The following is a 24,501-nucleotide window of genomic DNA, read 5'->3' on the forward strand; positions in this document are numbered from 1 at the left end:
AATAATAGGGTTTTTCGTCATTCCTCATGGCCTTTCCAGACCCCCGACTAACTCCCAGGGTCTTTAGGGAGAGGAGTGAAGGTGGACTGGCTCCCACCCCTGTTCTCCACCCACTGGAGAAAGAACACAGTGAAGGACCTTGGTCTTGGGAGTTACCAAGTCATGGGATCCATGGCCTCTGAGGAATCTGTGTGTATTCACCCCCTGGTGGGACCCACCACAGTGTGGGGCATGCCCTAGGTGGACGTTTGTCCAGTGCTGGTTGTGTGGATTTGTGCTTTGGGCACAGGGAAAGAAGCTCAAGTCTTCAGCCTAGGCTGTCATAGCTGGAAAGACCATCTCTCTCAATCCACAGTCTCTTACAGAACTGGAAGTCCGTTGTTCCAGCGCCCAGAGCATCACTCCTCCCAAGACACAGGCTGTGCCCCTTAAGTTTCCAGAATTTGCCAGGCTGACCTCACATCATAAAGCCGGCATCCCTAGTGGGTCCAATTTCAGGCAGCCTGGCGTGAGGACAGGAGTCGTGTGAATGGGATTCACTCTATGACAAGCATAGCTTCTTTTAAGCCCCTTCCTTGAGCTTCTGGAGAGGAATCCTGGTGAACTTAGCTGTCCTGGGCTTCATATCCAGCTGCAGAAACAGATTCCTTGAATGGTAGTCCACTAGCCTGGGGAAACTTAAGGTCACTGCTGACATATGGGAGATGCTAGTCACAAGAGTCTTGCCTGGGTTGGGGTACCCATTTGAGAAGGGAAAAGTAGAATGTGGGTGGCATCAGAATGAGAGGTTCTTAGAAGGCTTTGGTTGCACCCACATGACATTAGGCTGATACACGTACAGGGGCCTAGGCCATCCACGGAGGTTACGCCACGCATGAGAACACAGGATGTGAGTATGGGAAATGAAAGTCTTTGAGAACTTGGGGGAACAAGCAGTTGCTCAGAGGAATACTACATGCACACAGGACCAGAATGATCGGTGTTGAAACTCAGCATCCTCAGGGGAGGGTCACTCATGTGAGACACTGGCTTGCGCTTAGTGGGGTTCCAGGTACCCACTGAGCAAGCCTGGTCCTGGGACATATAGGACTCCCCTGAGGTTCCAGTGACCACCCAGCCTGTCTATCATCTCTGCTATCAGAGTTGACTTCCTGAAATGCAATGTTTTAACGCCAATCCTCTGCTCAAAACCCAGCAGTGACTTTCCAGTAATGCCGGATACAGCTCATTGTTCCACTCGTGTCCGTAGCCGGGTGGTACTCGAGAGCGTTCATGATCTCACCCCTGTCTCCTTTCCCAGCCTCACCTCCAGGAGTCACCTAGCCACTCTGTCCACGCTGAAACTCTCCCCAAATCTGCCACACACCCTCAGACCACCATGCCTCTCCCGTGACTTCCTCCTGCCTGAAATGCCTCATGCCCCTAACCCTTCCATCCATTCCTTTCTCTGCCTTGTCAACTCTTTCAGGACTCACTCATTGCCCCAGGAAGAGTCCCCCCTACAATATGCTCCAATAATTCTTGGCACTTGCCTCTATTTTAGCAATGACCACTTTGTGCCCTAATTATTCATTGATATGTCTCTGTCTTCCACCAGACAGTGCTATGTACACCTTTTTGTCACGGGTGCTTATCACAGTGGGCTGGCTTATAAGTCATGTTTAATAAATGTTAAATGGATGGAGGGATGGGTGGGTGGATGGGTGGATGGGTGGATGGATGGAGGGAGGGATGGATGGATGGATGGGTGGATGGATGAATGGATGGGTGGATGGATGGAGGGAGGGATGGATGGATGGATGGGTGGATGGATGAATGGATGGGTGGATGGATGAATAGATGGATGGAGGGAGGGAGGGAGGGAGGGATGAATGGATGGATGGCGTTTGATCTTTTATACTTTCCCAAGGGCAGAGATACTGCGGTGAGCTTGGTCGTGTACCACCCAGACCCTCCTTCTAGGACTGCTTGCCCAGCTCTGGAGGTGCTGTTGAAGACTGCCTTCAGCTGTCAGCTGCCCCCCACCCCAGTTCCTTCAGGAACTGCAGTGAGCTACTGGGCCAAAGTCACATCCTCCCCAGGGCTATCTGCATCCAACAGCTGACAAAGAGGGGACATAAAGGCTCAGCCATATGACCCAACATGGGTTGGATAGGTCACTCTCCCTCCAGAGCCCCCGTGGGATTAGCCGAGGCTTCTGGTGGACCTCCAACACGGGTTGACCTCTCTCTCTGCCCCATGCTGTGTTCCTGCCCTCCCTTCCGTGCGTGTTGATCCCAAGCATCCTCTAGTAAGCATCCGGCACCCTGAACTCAGAGTCTCCTTCCCAGAGGCACCAGTCAGTGATGGAGACCCAGCTTTTCTTTTTCCTTCCTTTTCCTTGTCAGCCAGGATTACCCTGGTCTCCCTGCCCCCAGACCTGCAAAGCCTTTCTGGGCTCCGGACGCCTTTGACAAAGGCTCTGGACTCTCTTCCCAGAAAATGCACGTGATTTCATACACGCCGAGCTTTACCTCCACTTTCAGAGGCTTTACAGACTCTGCGGATCGGGCTGAAAACGCTCTTCTGGAGGGGTGATCATGGATTTTGTCCATATGCTGAGGACTGCACCAAGCGCTGCAGGCAGCTCTGATCATACAGAGGAAACATGAGGGTTTCGCACACCACAGGGCTTTCAGACACCGGTCACCGTTCCCCTCAATACCGACGGATCCTCGCTCACGGGTAAGAGAGCTTGAGTGGAGGGAGCCCCTGGTCCTATGACTCACTAGTCAGATGATTTCGAGCGAGACATTTAACTTTTCTGCACCTCAGTTTTCTCATCTGCAAAATGGGGGTGTGAATATCTCCTTTCCAAGAGAGTGATGAAGATGAAGTGACCTCCTAGGCTGGTGTGCTGGCCACCGCGGAAAATACGTCCCTAAGAAGGATGAGGGAGAAGGGAGGGCAGCTGTGCAGCCCCTGCCAGGGAGCTGGTCCCGGCAGTGGTGTCCTTCCCGGGCTCCCAGGCAGACGCTGCCCACTGCCAGGAGCTGAGGGGACAGGAGCTACTGCAGAGCCTGTGAGGGCCAGGGAGGGGGGGTGCTATGCCTGGGGAGGGGAAGACTTCAGGGGAGGGGGCACCCGGGTCCTGGCACGAAGGCAGAGAAAGGGATGAGGAGGAGCCTGGAGGCCCAGCCCCTGCGGCTTGGTGGTGGGGGTGATGAGCGGGGAGGGAGGGCTGCTTTCCCCTCCCTGAAAAGGCCAGAGCAGCAATTACCGGAGACCCAGCCAGAAGTGTTTTGAAGGCTGGAGGACTCCTTGGGCTACAAGATTCCCCCAGAGGGCCTGATCAATTGCACTAGATTATCTCGGTCTCTGCCAGCCTTTCTTAAAGCTCTTCTGGGACAAAGAAACTAGACATTTTCCAGACAAAAGCTAACAAAGAGCCTCACATCTCAAGATTTTTCAGCCTTTACTAAAACACTCCCGTCTCTCCCTCTCCTGAATCCATGAAGTGATCTCAGGTGGTCAGAATAAAGGCCAAGCAAGGGGAGCCAAGTGTCCTTGGGTGTCCCAGATGGTACTGGGGAGAGGTTGCAGTGAACAGAGGGCCAGCGTAAGAAACAGATTCACTCGGTGCTGATTCCAAGCACAGGCTAGGAAGTGCCGGCCGCCCGGCACCTTCCTGTTCACACCACACCCAGGGGCACAACGAATCCTCCCCGCCTCCCTCACCTCCCTGACCCCGCGTCATCCAAGCTGGAAACCAGAGTTCACAATAGAATGCCCTGGAGGAGGGCGACTGTGTCTTCCCTGCTGTCTGCTTGCAGAGGCCGCCCTGCCTTCATTGGCTGTGACACATCCCAAGGGCCCCGAGAGACTGAGTTCCTGTCTCTCCCGTCGGCTCCTTGGAGGCTCCGGGCTTTGGTTGCACAGCTGCCCCAGAAGGTGCTGGCTGGGTGGGTTTGTCTGGGGGGGTTTCTTGTGGAAGGCATCAGTCCTCCTCCGGGCCTGTGCCCTCCCCAGACCCAGGCCCACTCACGGTGGGGCCCCAGAGTCCAACATGAAAACGGCCCCTGCGTAGCCCACTCCTCGGCAGGACGCCAGCACCAGGGGGGCCTCACCTAGAAGCTTCCTCAGGACGCCTCCCTCACGGACTCAAGCTGGGCCACACGGACTGATGCCATCTTATTGCCCCTGGAAGCCTAATATTTTTGAGCGTTTGATTTCCTCCCAGTAGACGTGGATCTGGAAGCAAAATCAGGCTCTAAGGACGCCCTCCCCGCTCGCTGCCTGACACACCGCACACAACTCACAAGGGCACGCACCTCTGAGCCCCTGAATACATCGCGGGCTTTCTTACCTCCCGTGTCTGCCCACATTCCCATCTCACCCACCCTGAGGATGAAGCCGCGGAAGTATGGCCTGTAATCTGTCCCTGACACACCCCACGGTCACCTCACAGCTGCACTGAATAGTTACAGCCTAGTGAACTCTGGCTTTTAGTCCATGTTTTCCTTTTATTATGAACTATCTGATATGTGCAAATATGAATAACGTGTATGCGAGGTTCAGAGGAAAATCTTCGCTTGCACGCAGCTCAAGAAACAGCCCGGCCATACCCGTGGGTTCCTCCTTCTCTCCTCGGAGGAATGCCTGTCCTGGATTTGTGTTTATCGTCCCCAGCTTCTCCTTAGGGGCGAATCTCCTCCTGTCATGTTGCATAAGCGGCATTGGCTGCTGGGCAGGGGCACTGCCAAGTGCGCCTCGTGCTGGGGGGTGCGGCTCGGGAGCTCTCACGGTCTAGCAGAGCCCAGGAAGGGGCAGGAGGCCCTCCCGGGGGACGGCCCCCAGCCCCCAGCTCCAGGCCGGACTGGAAAGATGGCAGGGCTCTGACGCAACCGGGCTGTGCCCGTTACTGCAGCAAGGAGGGCTCTCGAGTGAGAAAATGGACTTGCTCCCTAAGGAGCCCTGCTTCTGGCCCCGTGTGGCTGGATGGGTAGCGATTTCCAAAGGCACCATGGGGACCGTCCGGAGCCATGCAGAAGTGCCTGGAAGTAGCCCATGGAAATGCCAGGTGAGGCTGGGAGAGGTGGACTCGGGAGAAGCATCAGCCTGTGAGCCGCTGGCAGCCAGGTCAAGGGTGTGAGTGCCTTTGGGGTCCCTGAGAGGAGGGAGCACATGAGGCAGTGTCGGCCAACTCATAGTTCAGCACAGCACAGGGTAGAAGTTACAAACGCAGACCCGGCGCCAGGCAGCCGGGCTCTGCCACGCACCTGCGTGTGGCCTTGGGCAAGTCTCCTAACCTCCTTGGGCCTTACTTTCCTCTCTAGGAAAGGATCGCAGTAGTAATGTATGTGAGATGCTCTAAGCCCTATATAAGTAGCAACCATCGTTTTCCTTTTCAGGATTTCCAACATGTTATTTTGTCAAATAAGAAGATAAAAAGCAAAAGCACCGGCTTCCCTGGTGGTGCAGTGGTTACGAATCCGCCTGCCAATGCAGGGGACACGGGTTCGAGCCCTGGCCTGGGAAGATCCCGCATGCCGCGGAGCAACCAACCCCGTGCGCCACAACTACTGAGCCTGCGCTCTAGAGCCTGCGAGCCACAACTACTGAGCCCACGTGCTGCAACTACCGAAGCCCGTGTGCCTAGAGCCCGTGCTCCACAAGAGAAGCCACCACAAGGCCTGCACGCCACAATTAAGAGTAGCCCAGCTCGATGCAACTAGAGAAAGCCCGTGCACAGCAACGAAGACCCAATGCAGCCAAAAATAAATAAATAAAATAAATTTGTAATAATAATTTAATTTTTAATAATTAACTTATTAAAAAAAAAAAAAAAAAAGAACCAGACAGACGGCTGTGGTTAAAATCCCACCTCTTACTAGCTGTGTGGAGCTGGGCTAGTTCCTTAACTCCTCTGAGCTCGTTTAGTCCTGTGTAAGGTGGGGATACCTATGTTGCTGGGAGAGTTAATAAAACAACGACCATAACGCCTCTGGCACCTATTTGATGCTCGGTAAATGCAGGTTTCCTCCCCTAATCTGGGCCTGTTGTGCTTCCCTGGCTTCTGGGCTGTTGTGCTCTGCCCGGAGAGCAAAGACCTCGTCTGGTCCTTCTTGGATCCCCCCGAGAGCCCTGCGATGGTGGCCCACACAAACCATGTGCGGACGGCCCATCCCAGAGGCGGAGCATGAGACCACGTCTCTCCATTTCCCTCCTCCAGGTCCACCCAAACCAGCCCTACCTCACCCAGCAGAGATGTTTCCTACGTTTCCTTGGTCCTGAGCCATTTTCAGGGAAGGCTATCCTCCCACCTCCTCCCATTCCACCGCACATCAGGGGAAAGGTCTCTGACGGCCTACAGGTGCCTGTGGCAGTCAGGTGTGTGCTTGCCAAAAATCAGGAGTCTTGTGACACTAGAGATGGAAATGGCAGAATCACCAGCAGGGTAGGACTTCACTCCAGACATCTGTCAGGTTACTATGGAGCAAGGTTCTGTGCCTGTTTCTTTATGGTCACCTTCCTTATCTTCACCTTTCCTCCTGGAAGTCCTTCCTAATGTCTAGCTTCAATCTTTCTTGCTGCAGTAGAAACCACTCCAAGCTCACAGTATCAGAATGGCCAGGCAATTTCGCACGTGCCTGTGGGTTTCAGGGGTCATCTCCAAAAGTGTTTGGGAGGAAGGGCCAGCAATGCAGGACACAATGGCTTTGGGGAGAAGCTCCAGAGCTCCCAGCATGGGGAGCCAACCCCCTCCAGGCAGGGCAGGGGTCGGTGGCAGACCATAAACCTTTCCCTGCGGGGGCTAAACTGTCTCCTCCTCTTAAGAGGAAGCCAAACTGTCGGCTGGCTAGAAGATGCTCCTGATAAAATGTCTCTGCCCTTAATCGCATCCTCGCTGCACTGTGACAGCCCAGTGCTGGGTTAAATAATCTCCTCCCCTGCCCTGACACCTAGAAAATCTCCTCTCTGGGCCTGTTGGCCCTGCTTGATTGTCATTCATCGGGGCTCTTGGCTTCTTTGATCTCTTCCCCAACTTGGTCCCTCAGTTCTTGAGTCACCCCCCCCACCCCGCCCTGCCTCTCTCTCTCGTTCTCTCTCCAGCCAACTCTGTGGGTCACGGGCTAGGCTTGAGTAGAAACATCTGAAAGCGGCCCCCTCCCCCATGCCCATTCCCTGCTGTCCAAAGGAGGGACTGGACCCTCTCCCTGAAGGGCACAGCTCAACGACCCTGAGCAAGATGCAGGGTAGTGGGTCCCCTCCTGCTTGCCATACTAGGGGCTGCTGCTGGGACCCCATCCCCTGAAGGAGTCGGCCCACTCTTTCTAAGTATTTCTCAGTCACACCTGAGTTTCTAGACCCCTTCTCCTGGGACTCCTGGATCTTAGCTGATTTCTCCCTCTCTGCTCTTGAAAAATCCAGCTAGCATTTATTGAGTGCCTACTATATACCAGACACCTTTGCACACGTCATGTTGTTGAATCCTCCCAACCACCCTAAGAGCTAAGTGCTACTGTTGTCCCCATTGGACAGATAAGAAAATCGCGGATTCGAAAGCTTCAGTAATTGCACCAAGGTCACAGAGTTTGTAAGTGGCCAAGCCAGGACGTGAACCTGGATTTGAGTTACTCTGTCTGTGCTCTCAGCTGCTCCACATCCTTGTGCTTCCTTGAAGTCTTCCTGAGCTCACCTTCCAGCCCAGGGCACTCCTATCCCACCTCCTCACCCTCCTCCTTTCCGACCTAGAAGGGAATCCACAAGAATCTGGTGCTCATCTCTCTGCCCTCAGAGAAGAAAGGGAATTCTTTGTCTTCCCTTGTATTGTAGAGTTCTTCACTGGTCAGTAATTAAGAGTCTCCTGTTTACCAGAGTCGTTTCTTGTTATGAATTAGTAAATTCATACTAATATGATACATCAGTCTCTCATGAATTTGTTCCTGGTGAGTCAGTCCCCCTGGAATCCAAGAACCACAGGGACGCCTAATGGATTCTCCAGACCTGCAAGACTGCAGCCTAGACTTAGAACCCGGTGCCCACACCAGATCCCGCCAGCCTGCGGGGGGTGGCGGGCCCAGGCCTGACCCGTCAAACAGTAACAAGAAAGAGGCGCCCCGCCGCTCCTCTGTCTGTACGGGCTCTGTCTTCACCTCCAGAACCTGAGCAAGTTGCTGCCCTTCCCTGAGCATTTCCTCGGCTGAAAACTGGACACAGGGATTCTCGCCCTCGTGCCTTTGAAGGTTTGTGGGGAGGACCGGTGGCGTGGAGGGTGGGAAGGAGCCTGTCACCTGGCAGACGCTGCACACAGTTAGCTGAGGCCGAGGCTGGCTTGCCACCGAACGCTCGCTCCCTCCTTCCCGGGGGGCCCAGCCCAGCTCCCAGGCCGCACCCTGGGGAGGCGACAGGGACGGAAACGAGACAGGTGGTCATGCGAGGGCTGTGGGGTCATGCTTGTGAGGTGAGGCTGGTCTCCTTTAAAACCGCCTTTTGTGTTTTCACAGTAAGTGAAATGGAGAAAGAAACCCCGTGGCCAGCCCTCCTCCCAGCGCTCCTCTGACTGAGGTTCCAGGGCTTCCTCCCCACGAGCCTCCGCCCAGGTGCTCCTATTCAGGTCACACCACTTTGCTTTATCCTGCTTTGCAAATGCTCCTGGTCCCTTGGCCGGATGTGGATGCCTCCTCCGGCCAAGGCAGCTCCTTGCCTTCCTATAGAATCACTCTGGGGGGGCCTCGGGGATTAGATGGGTCACCCGCCGTGTGATAGCTGAGGACACTGGGGCCTGGAGCAGTGGGGGGGGGGGCGGGGGAGCATCAGCGCTGTCGGGTGGCCTGAGCCCACCTTGTTCTGCATGACGCCAGCATCAGCAGCGGGAGACCTGGGGTGAGGCACTTCCTCTCCTGGGTCTCCTGTCTGGGCAGTAAAGGGCCAAGGCTTCCTGGTTCTCTGCCACCTTGACGGCCTGTGGTTCCAAGTCCACAGACCCCTTCTCTGTGCTCTGCCACACTTCTCCCGGCTCCAGACAGAAAAACACGTCTTCCTTCGCCAACGGCTGTCTTTCCTGTTTTGTTTTGTTTTTTAATCGTCACAACAGTAATCTCTAAAAATCTCCTTTCTTAAACCATTCCAATGCCTCTCAAAGGCAGTAAATTCTTGAAGAACGCCTGATCTCATGCAATCCATCCTGCTATAGACTAAGATTATTTCCTCATTTGGGGTCTGAGGAAACGCATTTAAAACTCTTTCTGTTTCCATCCATCAGAAACGCTTATTGGAATTATGTCATTTTCATAGTTGTGTTATCGGTTACAAGATAAATGAACAGGTAAAGATGACCTTTCAGAGGAGAAAACAAGACAGCTCAGGAAACAGTGAGGTTAGAAGAATCTCTAGGCCTGCAAAGAGAGGCCACACTTTCTGGGAATGAAAAAAGAATATCCAAAAGATTCAAACAAGAAGTTTTCAGCAAATGGAACAAGAATTTGTTTCCCCCCCAAACTGGACAAAACTCTGCATTAATAAATGCCCATCCTTGTGGTAGCTTTCATTTTGTTATTCTGGAAGTATTATCTTAGTTATGTTTATTTCTCTCTCTCTCTTTTTTTTGGCCATGCCACGCGGCTTGTGGGATCTCAGTTCCCCGACCAGGGACTGCACCCGGGCCACGGCAGTGAGAGCCCAGAATCCTAACCACTAAACCACCAGGGAGCTCCCATGTTTATTTCTTTAGATAATAAAGCCTAGAGCTTTTCTCCTCTAAAAATACTCTCTTGGTCATTTCTCTGTTCAGTCTGGTTGTGCTGATGTGTTTACCTAAGGCTGCCTGAGTCTCCTGCTGGGAGCGGGGTGGCAGGGAAAGGCCCCGACTTCTCGGTCCCTGGACCACGAGCCAGGTTCTCCGGGAGGGGCTGTGCAGGGTGGTGGCCACACTTCACTTCCTGCGCCAGCGAACCCCTCCCTTCTTTTGTCTACAGTGATAGAAGCCGTAACAGACGCGGTTCAAGTCCCAGCTGTGCCATTTTCCAGGTTTACGGCCCGTGGACGTCATTCATCACCTCTGAGCCTCAGCTTCCTTGTGTGTAACATGGAATAACAACATTTCATGAGTTTTCAGTGAGAATTAAATAATACCCGTATCTATTGCACACAGCAAGCGCTCAGCACATGACAGCTAGTATTCTCCTTCCCTTTCGTGCGTGCAGGGACACATAATAGAAACACCGAGGGAGGAGGGATTCTCTAACCTGCTCCAAACACGCTGCTGACAGGAAGCGGGCTGTCTGGAGGCGTGCCCAGCCTGGCCTGGCTCACATGGCGGCCCAGGCACCGCCCCTTGGGCAGGTGCGTTTCCTGAGTACCTCTGGTGACCACCTAGGTCCTGGGAGAGACCATCTCAGAGGATGGCCAGGCCTGGGAGGAAAGCACACAGGAGATTGTTCCAGACATGAGTCCCACGTCCCACAGAGCAGAACGGCAGAGAGCAGCTCAGGACAGAGCTTTCCTGCTGCCCGTTGAGTTAGGGGGACGTCCCCACCCAGACAGCATCTGTTTTGTCTTTTGTGTCTCCAAGGTCTGGCAGGGAAGACACAGGTGGGGCAAAGAGCACAGAGGGGTAAAGTGACAGGGGACGGACTTCCCTAGCTCCAGGACCAAATTCCTCTGCCACCTCCGTTGAGGTCACCCTCTGGTATGGAGCCAGCCGAGCTGGACTCTGCTGTGACGACATGGGGACCCTCAGAGGACAGGGAGCACATCTGCTCACAAAGCCCAAAGAAGGAGGAGTAGCCTCTCCCCACGCCCGCTGCTCTGCGCTGAAGGCAGGTTGCCGCGCCCACCGTGGACGGTGGTCCTCAACCCCCAGGGCTCCCTCCTGGGCTCCACTCCAGGGCAGCGCACCCTGGGGGTCTTCACAGCCCTGGCTCAGTGTGCAGGACCCCAACCCCTGCAAAGACCTCTGGAAACGAATCTCCGGTCTCCTCGGAGACCGGACAGCTCCCCCCTGGCCTTTCTGCTGCCCGTGGCCCTCCTGGCGTGAAGATGCAAGGACCCCAGAGACTGGGGGCCGGGCAGGCCGGGTGGGCCTGCTTCCACCCCTGCCCTGCCTCCACCCAGGGCCACGAGGGAAGTTGAGGCCTTTCTGTGCTTCTCTGGGGAAGAGCATGCAGTTCTGCAGCCCCAGAATGACCCTCCCCACTTCCACGGGGGGTGGGGCAGGGTTCCCAGCAGCCTTGGAGCCTGGGTGCGACTAATGCAGCGGGCCCAGGACTCAGTGGCCCCGGAGCCCAGCTGTTTGAAGCCTAAACTGTATCGATTTGAGAATTTAATTGCTCTGTGATCCCTGAGTAAACTCTGGCTGGTCCACTGATCAGGCCTCCGGCCCGCTGGGGAGAGACAAGATGGGGTGGATACTGACGCAGGGCTCTCCCTGCAACACTGCTCCTGGCTGGGTGTCCCCTCCTCAGGGGTCCCAAGCAGGGCCCCCCGCCTGGCTGGTTGGCAGGTGATGGGGGCAGGGGCACCAGGAGGGAGTGGTCAGGGCGGCAGGCTCTCCTTGGCTGCGGTGCCCTGCGTGGGAAGGGCAGGCTACAAAATCGTTTTTTCTTTCCTGAGGGGAAAATGTAAAACCCAGCCTAGAAACATAAACCCTGGCAGGTTGCACACTAATATATTAACAGCGGTTCATTCTATATGACTGCCTTCCATTTTTATTTTCTTCTTTATACTTCTGCATTTTCCACATTTCCAACAACTAGCAAGTATAACTTATAATCAGAGCAAATAGATGTCATTTAGGATCAAATGGAACGGCTGGAAGGATTCCTCCTGTGCTCCTAAAGAAAATCCTAGCGGCAGCTCCGTGGAAAGCGGCTGCCTGTCGGAGTTCGGCCTGGGCTGACCTTCCGGCTCCAAAACTAGTTGGCAGGGGTCCCTCTGTCAAGACCCCAAACTTCTCTCCACCCCCCAGTCCTTATCTGCAAATGGCCATAGCGCTGTCACACGGAATGAAGCGAGATCAAGTGCTGAGGGCTTAGTGCCACGCCCCTGGCACGTTCCGTAATATCAGTGCCTCTTCCATCCTAGCGGAAGGACCCAACACGCAGCGTGGCCCCCAGAGCCTCCCCCTCCCCAGGGCTGGGGGTGGCTCTGTTTCCTGCCCAGTGGCCCCCCTCCTGACCCCTCCTCCCCCGCCACCTCCTGTCATTACGCTAACAGAAGCCAGTCTCCCTCCTCTCGGGCCCCGCTGCCACCCACGGAGACAAATGGGCCACTATTTCTCTAGATGCAGGACGCAGCGGCCAGCTCCAGGGTCACTGTTCCCGACGACGTCACTGAGAGCCCCGGAGGGAGGAGAGCCCGTGGATGGAAAGCAGGGCTGTGATTACTGGCCTATTCAGTCGCCCGGAATAAAGCCCTGTCATTAGTGGCAGCGGGGCGGGGCGGGGGGAGGTGGGAGGCATGCACTCCACTCGCAGTCCCTGGAGGCTGCTCCCACCCGAGGGCCTGTCACCTGGGAAGCATGGGTTGTGTGCTCGGGGCGATGCACGGGTGGTCCAGGCTCAGAGACCTTGCCAACCCCATAACCACGCCACTGCACCCCGTCCCTGGGCCCACTGTGCCCGTCCCTCGGCCTCCCAGTCTTCCCTCTTCTGGGAGCATCACTCCCCCCAGGCGCCGTGTCCCAAGACACAGTTTCTCCTGACCCCATCCCCCAGGGCTGCCCTTTGGGTAGCTGGGGAAGGCCGTCCTAGCCCCTCCCACACACACGCCCCCAGGACTGGGGCCTTGCGAGGGGCAAGGGTCTCTCCTGGACCCCCAGGTCTCCCCTGGGCCGAGGGTTTCCCTCAGGCTGCAGCAGCTCGTCTTTGTGCGTCTGATCAGAGGCGCTAGGGGTGATGGCCCGCCACCCGCCGGGGATGAGGCCAGCGGCTCAGGAAGGGGACTCTTGCTCAGCCCCACAGCTTGGGTGGGGACAGGGAGGGCATGGCACCTCAGGCTCTGCTGACCTGGGTCACTGTCGGCCAGCTGCAGAGGAGGGAGGTGGCCAGCCCTGCACTCACACACCAAAGACCCTGACCCTGAGCTCTGACTGATGGCGTGGAGTCCTTACTGGGCCCCCTGTAGAGACCACCTGGCTTATCCCTGAAAACCCCAGAGGAGGCCATCTCGGCCCGGAGCCCTGCTGAGCCGGTGGGAACCCAGGCTGAGCAGTGGGAGGAGGCTGGCTTGTCTCAGAGCCCAGCCCAGGGTCTCCGCAGCGTGGCCCTGAGGGCCTGATGACCCAGCACCGTGTGCTCGGACAGCACACAAGGCCTCTGACCTCGGCACCTCCTTACAGTAACTCGGGGCGGGGTGGGGGGAGGGATTGGGTATGCTCTCTGTGGGCGGGACAGCTGGTCACAGGGAAGGGAGGGGCTTGAAGGTCACGGATAAGGCTGGGAACAGGGATGTTGGGCACAACATCCCTCCCACCATTCCCTCCCCAGGGTCCTGCCTCTCCCAACCCGCTCGGACTCCCTTTGAGGGAAAACAAGCAGTAACACCTTTCTGGGGAGGTTTTCCATCCCCAAGCCCACCAGCTACCATCTCTGATGACTGCCCAGTTACTTCCCAAGGAATGAAGGGATCATGGAACCACTGAGGCTTAAACCTGGAGGTGGCCCTTAGTGCAGCAGGTCTGGGCCAGGGTGCTCGTGGCTAGAACCTTCTGCTGCCCTCCCGTGAGACGGGTCCTAAAGCCCGTCCAGGCTCTGAGCAGCCCAGAAGCCTCGGTGAGATGGGAAGTCATGCTGCTCCCTACATAGACCAGCCCCTTCATCGTACAGATGGGGAAAGTGGGGTCCAGGGGAATCCAGGAACTTGCCCAAGTTCATTCCAACAAGAGGAGACTGCAGAGGGGGTGCGTTTCAGGCTGGAATCCGAGTATCCTGACCCCCAGGGAAGTAAAGAACAAGCAAACAAAAGAGAAATGCACTGAACTGAGATGGAAAACTTGGGGGAAAGAGGAGAGGACAAAGTGTGGCCACTACAGAGGGGGCGGCTCCAGGTCGAGACGGGGGGGGGGGGGGGGGGGTGGGGAGAGGACGCTGATGCAGGGGAGGAGGAGAGGTGGAGGGTCAGAGGGGGTGGATGATGGAGGGGAGGGGAAGAACGAAAGTGATGGAGAGAGCCTGCGGGGAAAAGAGAGGGTGGGTGAATGACGCAGAACAGGGCAGGGAGGAGAGCCTGGGACAGGACTCCAGACCTGACTTCTCAGTGGGCCCCCTCCCTTCCCAGGTGGTCGGCAAACCCAATGGAGCACGACAAACCTTCAAATCAAAGTTACCTTGGCTCCTTTGTGGAAGGAGAAAGGTTAGAGAGAAAAATGCAAATCTTGGATATGAGAGGCAGGATGGGTACTATTATTGGTGGGGCACCTTCGGGTGCCAGACAACCCACCACGTGAGACGTATAGATATAATCAAGCTAATTTCCCCTGACGTTTAAAAAGGTGAATTTTTTACAGGCTGCTTAGTGGGAAGGAGCACAGGTTTGGGATTTGCACAGCAGGGTATCATGACCTAAAAATTGGGAATTGCTCGTCTGGGGTCCAGAGGAAGGACGGAGAGATGGAACTATGAGGGAGGAGGTAAAAACAAACAAAAAAACCACGCGACTCGGGAGGAAGAGGCCGAGTAGGGCCCTGGTGTGCGCTCTGCTTGGAGGGGGAAGGACAGTGGGGGTGGGGAAGGGAGGACCGTCCGGCAATTATTCCCACCTTTGGGAGGCCAGGTCGGAGCAGGCGGGCTTCTGCTCGGCGTCGGCGGCTGGGCAGCAGAACTGGTGCAGCACGGTCTCATTCCTGAGGGCAGAGCAGAGGAAGAAGGTCAGTGCCCTCTGACCCCAAGGCGCTCCTGCCCCAACACCTTGCCCCTGGGTAACACCAAGGTCCCAAACACTACCCAGGGGAGGACGTGCAGCACTGAGTCAGTGCAAACACTGCCTCCTGTTTGCAGCCCCCTGACCTCCTCTGCTTCTGCGCCCCGATCCCTGCCGTAGGCTCCTCCATGTGACGTAACATTTACTTGGCTGTATCTTTTGTCATTATCACGGTTAGCCCTCTATAACCCTTTCCCCCATTAAGGTCCGACCAGCGAGGCAGAACTAGGTCTATTCATCCAAGATGCACAGAATTGCATGCAGTGAACATTTTTAAGCTAATCATATGCAAAGAGGCAAAGCACTCATAGAGGCTTTAGAGTTGCCAGCTGGATGAGAGATTTGTCTGATGTGGGTGAAAAAGCCGACCGGAAGGTGGAGATCCGGGTTCTGGGGCCACCGCTACAGGTGGCTCGGGTTGCGATACCTGGTTCACCTTTCCTGGGTTTCAGCTTATTTACTAATGAACCACAGGAGTGGTTCCCAGCCCCAGCTGCTTACTAATCTCTCCAGGAGACTTTTTAAACTACGGATTCACTTGGGCTGGCCTGGGTCAGGGGCAGCAGGACATTTTATAAGCTCCCAGGTGATTTTCTAAGGGCAGCCAGAATTGAGAGCCATTCGACTACACAATTTCCAAGGTCCTTCCGTTGTTACGAGGCTGGGATTCTAATACCTGTCTTGAGCCACCTTGAGACTTAACACTGAAATTATTTTTGTTGTTGTTGTTGTTTTGTTTTTGTTTTTTTTGGCTGTGCTGTGCGACTTGTGGAATCTTAGTTCCCCAACCAGGGATTGAACCCGGGCCCTGGCAGTGAGAGCATCGAGTCCTAACCACTGGACCGCCAGGGAACTCCCCTGAAATTACTTTTGCATAAAGTTATGCTGACCTCCTGCCTTCTCCCCTTTGGCAAGCAGTCACCATCAAGGAGTCAGAGAAAGTCAGACCCGAAAGGGCTCTGTTCTGATCAACCTCCCAGGGCTGGGAGCCGCTCCCCTGAGCAGCATTGAGGCACTCTCCACGTGGTCCTCCCAGGTCCCCAGTTGCGGCTGCGTTGGCACGTGCAATGGGAGACATAAGCCTGGATGTCTCCAAGTCCTTCTGCACCTCAGGCTCGGGCTGGCAGTGTATTGGGGGTTGCAGTCTCTTTTGGGGTTCCTACTGATGGGGTCCCTCAGGACAGTCCAGCTGGGAGGAGGAGTTTGCCTTCAGCCCCTCCCCCGTTTCCTCTCTATCCACCTCCTGCCCATGGGCCTTCTCAGCCTGGGCCAGGGGCTTCCCAATAGACACCCCCCTCGGTGCCTCCTTCTGGGATTAATTTCATGCTACCCACCTCCGACCACCCTGGCCCCCTGCCCTGCCCAAGGTCACCGTCCAAGTGCCTGATCTGGGCAGGTCTTAGCTTAAGTCAGCCCAAGACTTCCCTTCCCTCCACCTCAGAGGAGAACCCACACAGAGGAACCCCAAGAATTCATTCCCGTTAGAGATAAAATTGGAAGAAAAAAGTGGAGAAGTGATGGGAAGGCACGTCACCTCCGTGGTATCCTTCCCCCAAACCTATAACCCAGTCCAAACGTGGGAGAGCGTCAGACAAACCCAAATCGAGGACATTCTACAAAATATCTGACCAGTCCTCCTCAAAACTGTCAAGGTCTTGAAATCCACAAAGAGACAGAAACTGTCACAGACCAGAGAAAACTAAGACGTGATAACTAACTGCCATGTGGTGCCCTTGGTGGGATCCTGGGACAGAAAGAGGATATTAGTGGAAAAGCTAGTAAAGTACAAATAAGGGCTAGAGATAGATAGATAGATAGAGATAGATGGATGGATGGATAGATAGATATAGATGGATGGATGGATGGATGGATAGATAGAGAGGGATGGATGGATGGACAGATAGATAGATAAATATAGATAGATGGATGGATGGATGGATGGAGAGATATAGATAGATGGATGGATGGATAGATAGACGGATAAACAGACAGATGATAGATGACAAAGTCAGGGCAGCAAAATACTAATAATCGTATTTCAGCACTTTACAGTGTTTACTATGTGGCATGTACTGTTCTAAGCACTTTCCATGTGTTAATTTGTTAAAACTCACAAAACAGCATCCAACAAAACTTCCTCCTCGGTCTCCAAATGAGGAAGCGGAGGCCCGGGGAGTCTGTGAACCACAGATGAACTCTCACGCGTTCAACACATGCCTCGTTTCTCATGACAACTCGTTATGGTCTGTGTTATCATCCTCTTTTATACAAATGAGAAAACCAACGCTCAGAGGATGTAAGTGACTTGCCCAAGGTCACACAGCTAGTTAGCAGGAGAGCCTAAAGCCCAGGCAGGCAGGTTTCAAGGATTGTGCCCATTACTCTACTTTATAAGGTTCATGGCCAGTGGACACTCACGCCCAGGCCCCACGCCCTGGACGGGAGTCCCCGCTGCTTAGCCCGGTGCCGGGTACACACCGCTGGTGCTCAGTGCGTGAGCGTGCAAAAGAGCATCCCACGCCTCAGGGAGTCCACCCACAGAGAGGGCATCCACGTCAACCAACGATGGAGTTCCTGCTTGGTTGAAGCCGGAACTTTTTCCAGCCGTAATGAGAACATGGGCAGGGGGATCATCGCCTGGTTTGTCCACCGTTGCCCAAGTCCGAGGCTTGTCCTGCCACCGCGCTTGAGCTGATCCCTGAATCCCTGGCCTACAGGTCACAGCCCCTCCTCTCTGCCTCCCTCTCTTCCCGCCTTCCCTGGGGGCACTGCCCCCATACCAGAGGCACCAGACCACCGGGCACCAGAGGCTGAGAAGGGAAGTGGGGGACAGAAGGGACGAGACAGTGTCCCCGGGGCGGCACCACCCATCACAGCCTGTCCAGATGTGAGGCAGGGGGGCCTGTCCACAGAACCCAGGACAGCTGGCCTGAGGCCTTGCCCCCAGCCCACCCCCGATTAGGTGCTGGGATCTGTGCTGGGTTCATCAGCTCTCCACAAGCGGATCACAACCCCTGTGTAGGTTCGTCAGGTCCTTTATCTCCCGAAGCCTCAGTTTTCTCACCAGTAAAACTAGGATAATAGTAAATCCTTCACTTGGCAGGGCTTTTAGGGGAGCAGATACAACAGTGAATGTACAAGCACATCATAAAGGTAAGGGTCATACGAGCAAACGTTTTATTCATTCACTTTTCTGACCCAGCCTTTAATTTCATCAGCTCAAATGACAGAAAGGAAGGAAGAATTTTTCTTCCACGAAGGGCGCTCTCTGCATGCCTGAAGTCAGCCAGTGCTGCATTTTGTGAGCACCAGGAGGCAGAAAACGTCCCCTCCACGTAGCGAGAACCTGCTGCTCTCAGACCCGCTTCTCAGACCTCTGCCCTTGGCACCTAATTCATCAGACCAGGGCAGATGGCAACCTGCAACATCCCTGCATCCCCATTTCATTGTGGTGGAAACAGGCTCAGCAGGTGGAGCAAATCCCGAGGATGCTGGGCATTTAGGTGGAGGACCTAGGAGGCAGGCCTGTGTCCCCTTGCTGCTGGGGAAGTAAAGAGAGGAGGAAAGCCTGTGCTCACAGGCCTGAGTGCAACCGCTGCGCTTTGGGGTGAGGGGGACCCTTCAAGGTGCACCAGGAACATGAGCCAGACCTTGGAATCCTACAGCCCCCAACCCGGCCCAGAGCAGGAGCCCGGGAGGGGCTTTCCCAGAGCTGCCACGCTGCATCATTCACCTCGCGGTCTGTGCAGTTCGCAGCCCAAGGCGGTGGCCCTCGGAGATCTGGAACAGAGAGGCCCCAGTAAGTTGGCAATGGAAGGGGGCCCCTCTGAAAAAAAGAACACAACCCATTCTCGGTCCTGGGCCCTTGGAATTCCAAAGGAGGGAGGCGTATGGTATCCAGGCTGAAAGCTTATTTCTCGGGTTCGTAATCCCAGGGCCCCTGACTTTAGGCAGAACTCAGTCCTCCCTGGCTTTAGTGATCCCAGGTGCCCCAAGTTGATGAGTGCTGATGGGGTGGCTGGATTGTGGGTGGATGTGGTGAGCCTAGAGCGGGGCAGTCTGGACCCAGAACGAGGGTTTCAGTGTGTGGTTTATCCCTGGTCTTGCTGCCAGGCTGGGCTGGGAAGGAGCATGGAGTTCTCAGGGGATGAGAGGAGCGGGCCATCGGGGCATTTCAGGGCATCACCCAAGCAAGATGGGGGTTAAGGGCCTTCCAAGGAGTCAGCGTGGGCCTGAAGGAAGAGGAGAAGCTGGGGTTCATCTGGAAGAGGACCCCGTTTCTTACTCTGAAAGAGCCAGGAAGCGGAGAAGAGAGTGGTGGTGCTGCCTGGGGAAGGGCAGAGACCTCAGAGGCCAGCTGGCTGGAGGGAGAAGAAGCACCAAGAGCTGCCAGGAGCTAATGAGGTTGTAGCCAGGCCAGGCTCCGAGCCACGGGAGGCTGTGCACCTACAGTTTCCCACGTCTCTATTTAGTTTGAGACTCAGGATTCCACTGCTCGGCCATCAACACAGCGGAGTAGTTGAGACGAACTGATGAGGCGTGCGGTGACGCAGTGGGTGAAGTGGCGGAGGATGGAGGAGGGGACGCCCAGCAGGAGAACTGAGGAGGAAAAGCCAGGATCCCAGTGGGACAGCTTTGAAGGAGGACCCCCTCCCCTTCACCAAGCTGAAGACAGCAGCTCTAAGCCCCAGGCTCTGGAAGGAGACAGCCAGGGAACCTCTCCAACAGAGCAGTCTTGAGCTTCAGGAAAAGGGAGAAATCATAAAATCATTCCCAGCACCGTCCTCGCCCCGACCCATCCTGGTGCCACCGTCACCAGTGCCGGTAGAGCCTGGAGACTGGGCTCCTCCCACCTCCCCCTTTTCTTAACTTTATCACCTCCTCCAGGAAGCCTTCTCTATCTAAACATGGTAATAGGAGGAAAAGATGACCTTATTTTCTCAGAAGTCACTCCTATTCGTGGGGGGTGGGAGAGGTTGAATAGTCACAACAACTCTGAGAAACAAGAACAAGTTATAGGACATACACTGTGTGCTTTCAAGACTTAAAATAAAGCTGCCCAAATTAAGAGAATTTGATGTTGGCATAAGGAGAGACATACAGATTGATTGAACCAAACAGAGAGGCTAGAAATAGATTCAAACATCAGTTGATTCTTGGTAAATTGATTTGTGGTAAAAGTACCAAGATAATTCAATGAGGGATACTAATTTTTTTAACAGATGGTGCTGAAACAATTGAATATCCATATGCAAAAAATGGACTTCAATTCATAACTTGCACCATATATAAAAATTAATACAAAATAGATCATAGACCTAAAATAACAGATGAAAGTATAAAACTTCTCAAAGAAAACATAGGAGAAAATCTGTGACTTAGAGGACACAGAGATTTCCTAGATATGACACAAAAAGCACAAACCATAAAAGAAAAAAATTGATGAATTAGACTTCATCAAAATAAAAAGAGGGCTTCCCTGGTGGCCCAGTGGTTGAGAATCTGCCTGCCAATGCAGGGGACACGGGTTCGAGCCCTGGTCTGGGAAGATCCCACATGCCGCGGAGCAACTAGGCCCGTGAGCCACAACTACTGAGCCTGTGCGTCTGGAGCCTGTGCTCCGCAACGAGAGAGGCCGTGATAGTGAGAGGCCCGCGCACTGCGATGAAGAGTGGCCCCCACTTGCCACAACTGGAGAAAGCCCTCACACAGAAACGAAGACCCAACACAGCCATAAATAAATAAATAAATAAACTAGGAACCTAAAATAGTCAAACCCACAGAATCAGAGAACAGAAGGGTGGTTACCAGGGATGGGGGAGGGGAGAGGGAAATGGGAAATTGCTAGTCAACAGGCATAAAGTTCCAATCACGCAAGATGAATACATCCTAGAGACCTGCTGTACAACATTGTGCCTACAGTTACATTGTACACCCAAAAATCTGTTGAGGGTGGATCTTGTATTAAGTGTTCGTACCACGATAAAATAAAATACAGTAAAAAAGTTAAACATCCGGGACTTCCTTGGTGGCACAGTGGTTAAGAATCTGCCTGCCAATGCAGGGGCCACGGGTTCAATCCCTGGTCCAGGAAGACCCCACATGTCGTGGAGCAACTAAGCCCATGTGTCACAACTGCTGAGCCCACGAGCCACAACTACTGAAGCCTGTGTGCCTAGAGCCCATGCTCTGCAACAAGAGAAGCCACCACAATGAGAAGCCCGCGCACCGCAACGAAGAGTAGCCCCCGCTCGCCGCAATTAAAGAAAGCCTGTGCCCAGCAATGAAGCCAAAAATAATAAATAAAATTAAAAAAAAAAAGTTATACATCCATGTAAGTGTTTGGGTTTGAATATTCATTTCTTGAGTTGTGTGACTAAAATTAGTGGTTCCCAGGACTTCCCTGGTGGTCCAGTGGTTAAGACTACTTGCTTCCAATGCAGGGGGCGTGGGTTCGATCCCTGGTCAGGGAACTGGGATCCCACATGCCATGAAGTGCGGCCAAAAAAAAAAAGAGTGGTTCCCACTTTGTGAGCGTCTGTGCCCGGCCAGAGGAGTAGGAGTGGGATGGAGTTGGCCCAGAGTTAATTCAAGGAGGGCACAAATATATATGCACACCAAGCATTGTCAGTAAATTGAGTAAATGATGTATCGTGCACACATATGGACCATGTGTTCTAAAAAACATGTAGAGACAGTTATGACAAAAAAAATTAAAGATTCACGTTAAAAAAAAAAAACCCAGCAACCCTAAATATCCATGGATAAACAAATTGTAGTATATCCATACAATGGAATACTGTTCAGCAATGAAAAGGAACAAGCTTACTCATGTATGTACCAACGTGGATGAATTTCAAAAAAGCCTTATATTAAGTGAAGGATACTAGACACAAAAGTCCACACAGTGTATGATTCCATTTGTATGAGACTCTAGAAAAGGCAAAACAATAGTGACAGAAAGCAGATCAGTTTCAGTGATACGGGAGGGGAGAGATTAAAGTGAAAAGGGAACGAGGGGTCATCGGGGTGATGGAAATGTTCCATAGCTTGAGAAGTAGCTACACAACTATAGACATTTGACAAAAATCATCAACCTACACGCTTAAAATGGGAGAATTTTAGTGTGTAATTGCACCTTAATATGGCTGATTTTTGTAAGACCAAAATATTTTCTCCCCCTTCTCACTTCTTGATACTTCATCAAGAGTCTTGAGAATAATTTCTAACTTCCCTCTTCCCATTGCCCCCGATCACCTAATTATTAACCCCCCTCCAAGCAGCAGGAAAAAACACCAACTTTTTCCTTTCCTTCCCTTCAACTGCTAGCTTGGATTTTCAGAGACCAGATGGCTCGTAACTGAGCCAGAGGAGTCCAGGAGGCCAGAAAGCAGGACAATGACAAAGTTGGGGGTGGGGTGGGTGAGCTGGGGAAACGCTGGCCCGAGGCCTGGGGCTGAGGGTTCCAGGAAGGGCAGAAGCAACAGTGTGGAGCTGGTGGTGGAGACCCAGCCCCCTCTCCACGCCGCTGGCCCGGGGGGGAAGGTCAAGTCGCTGTAAACAAGGCTCTTATCCCTGTCCTGTTTATCTCACTGAGTTATGGGGATTTGGTAAGACTTTGAATGTGAAACCGCCTTGGGAGAAACCTAATAAGCCCTGCACAGATGCACAATCTTATAATGACTATTACTGATATCAGTCTGAGCCAACGAGGGACTCCGCAGCCGCAGCTCTGCTGCCATCAGAGACCTACCAGGCGCCATCCCCCCTCCCTCCTCCCGGCCCCCCCCCCCCTGCAGGCCCCGGAGCGCAGAGGAAGGGGTGGGCTTCCTTTGCCCCTTGGTGCCATCTGCAACTGCACAGTCCTCCTCAGAAAGCTTTGGAAAGGTCTTAATAAGGCAAGTGATGACGGATGTCCCAGCAGCCAGGGGCAAAAAGCTACAGAAATGTCACCCTGGTCAGGTAGGCCCGCGGGCTCCAGTGTTCTGCCCCGAGCCTGACGAAGGCTGAAAGCTCGGATGGGCGTCCCTCTCACCAGGCTTTGCTTCTCCTTCCTTCTCTGCTCAGTCTCCTTTGGGGGAGCTTTAAAGGTCATCAAGTCCACATCCCCGCCAAGGAATAGGGGTTACAGAGTCTGGGAAAAAAGCTGCCTGCCTCTCCTTTTCAGAGGGGTTTCCCCTGAAAACACGCTGCTGGCTCTTTGAACGTTCATATGAACAAGTCTGGTCTTGTGGAAACGCTGTGCTTCTCTCCTGTGCCCTGAGGAGCCCCACCAGCTGCCCCAGGGCCCACCCCGAGGTCAGGAGGCAAGTGGAGAAGGCAGGGCTTGGACCTTCCACTTCAACCAGTGCAGCTACGATTTGGTCTGATTATGTGTTAGAGACGCCCATTGGGTTTGATTTGGGGGCTGGGGGAATAAGTTTTCTTGTTTTAAAAAACAACTGGGAGGGACTTCCCTGGTGGTGCAGTGGTTAAGAATCCGCCTGCCAATGCAGGGGACACGGGTTCGAGCCCTGGTCCGGAAAGATCCCACATGCCGCGGAGCAACTAAGCCCATGTGCCACAACTACTGAGCCCGCGAGCCACAACTACTGAGCCCGCGAGCCACAACTACTGAGCCCGCGAGCCTAGAGTCCAGGCTCCGCAACAACAGAAGCCACCGCAATGAGAAGCCCGCGCACAACAAAGAGTAGCCCCCGCTCGCTGCAACTAGAGAAAGCCCACGCACAGCAACGAAGACCCAATGCAGCCAAAAATAAATAAATTTATTTAAAAAACAACAACTGGGAAAGTATTCTTCTAAGCAAAAGCCCTCCTCCTGCGATTGATTACTAAGGCTGCTCCATCTCTCCGATCGATTGCGGTGGTCTTGGAGAGGAGCTGCTGGCCGCGCCCCCCAGCGGTGGCCCGCCCCGCCCTCCTTTTCTCACTGCCTGGAGCCAGACTCCTTGCGTCATCCTGCCAAACTCCTCGGTACAGCCTTGCCTCGGTTTCCTCATCTATAAATGGGGTTAACAATAGAACTTCTCTAAAGCGTTTTGAGGGTGAAATGAGTTAAGACACGCAAAGCACTTACAATAGGACTTGGCACACAGTAAGTGCTTAATAAGTGTCAGCTGTTTTTTTCTTCCTTTTTAAAAAATATTTATTTATTTTGGTTGTGCCGGGTCTTAGTTGCGGCATGCAGGATCCTTTTTAGTTGTGGCATGTGGACTCTTAGTTTTGGCATGCATGTGGGATCTAGTTCCCTGACCAGGGATGGAACCCGGGCCCCCTGCATTGGGAGCGTGGAGTCTTATCCACTGGACCGCCAGGGAAGTCCCTGTGTCAGCTGTGTTAATGTCCCCCTTCTGCCACCCTTGCCTCTCTCCCTTCCATCTCAGGAGAGGGGTGCGCCCTCCTCTCCAAGCCCCATCATCAGGCCCTCTCCTCCCCCGCTGGTCTTCAATGCTGTCGCTGGCACAGGCTTTTTTTTTTTTTTTTTTTTAAAGGTTATTTGAATTTATTTATTTATTTATTTATTTTTGGCTGTGTTGGGTCTTCGTTTCTGTGCGAGGGCTTTCTCTAGTTGTGGCGAGCCGGGGGCCACTCTTCATCGCGGTG

The 24,501-nt window shown here is 53.9% G+C and overlaps 1 protein-coding gene across 1 annotated transcript in view; it reads right to left on the reverse strand.

Moving 5' to 3' along the window:
• IQSEC3 (IQ motif and Sec7 domain ArfGEF 3) overlaps window positions 1-24,501 on the reverse strand; it is a 98,059-nt gene that overhangs the window by 52,315 nt on the left and 21,243 nt on the right. Inside the window, exon 2 of the mRNA XM_068560762.1 lies at window positions 14,738-14,821. Coding sequence (XP_068416863.1) covers window positions 14,738-14,821 — 84 coding nt within the window. The remainder of the gene's footprint in view (window positions 1-14,737; window positions 14,822-24,501) is intronic.

Source organism: Eschrichtius robustus, chromosome 13 (genome assembly GCF_028021215.1).
Source record: "Eschrichtius robustus isolate mEscRob2 chromosome 13, mEscRob2.pri, whole genome shotgun sequence".
Lineage (NCBI taxonomy): Eukaryota > Metazoa > Chordata > Mammalia > Artiodactyla > Eschrichtiidae > Eschrichtius > Eschrichtius robustus.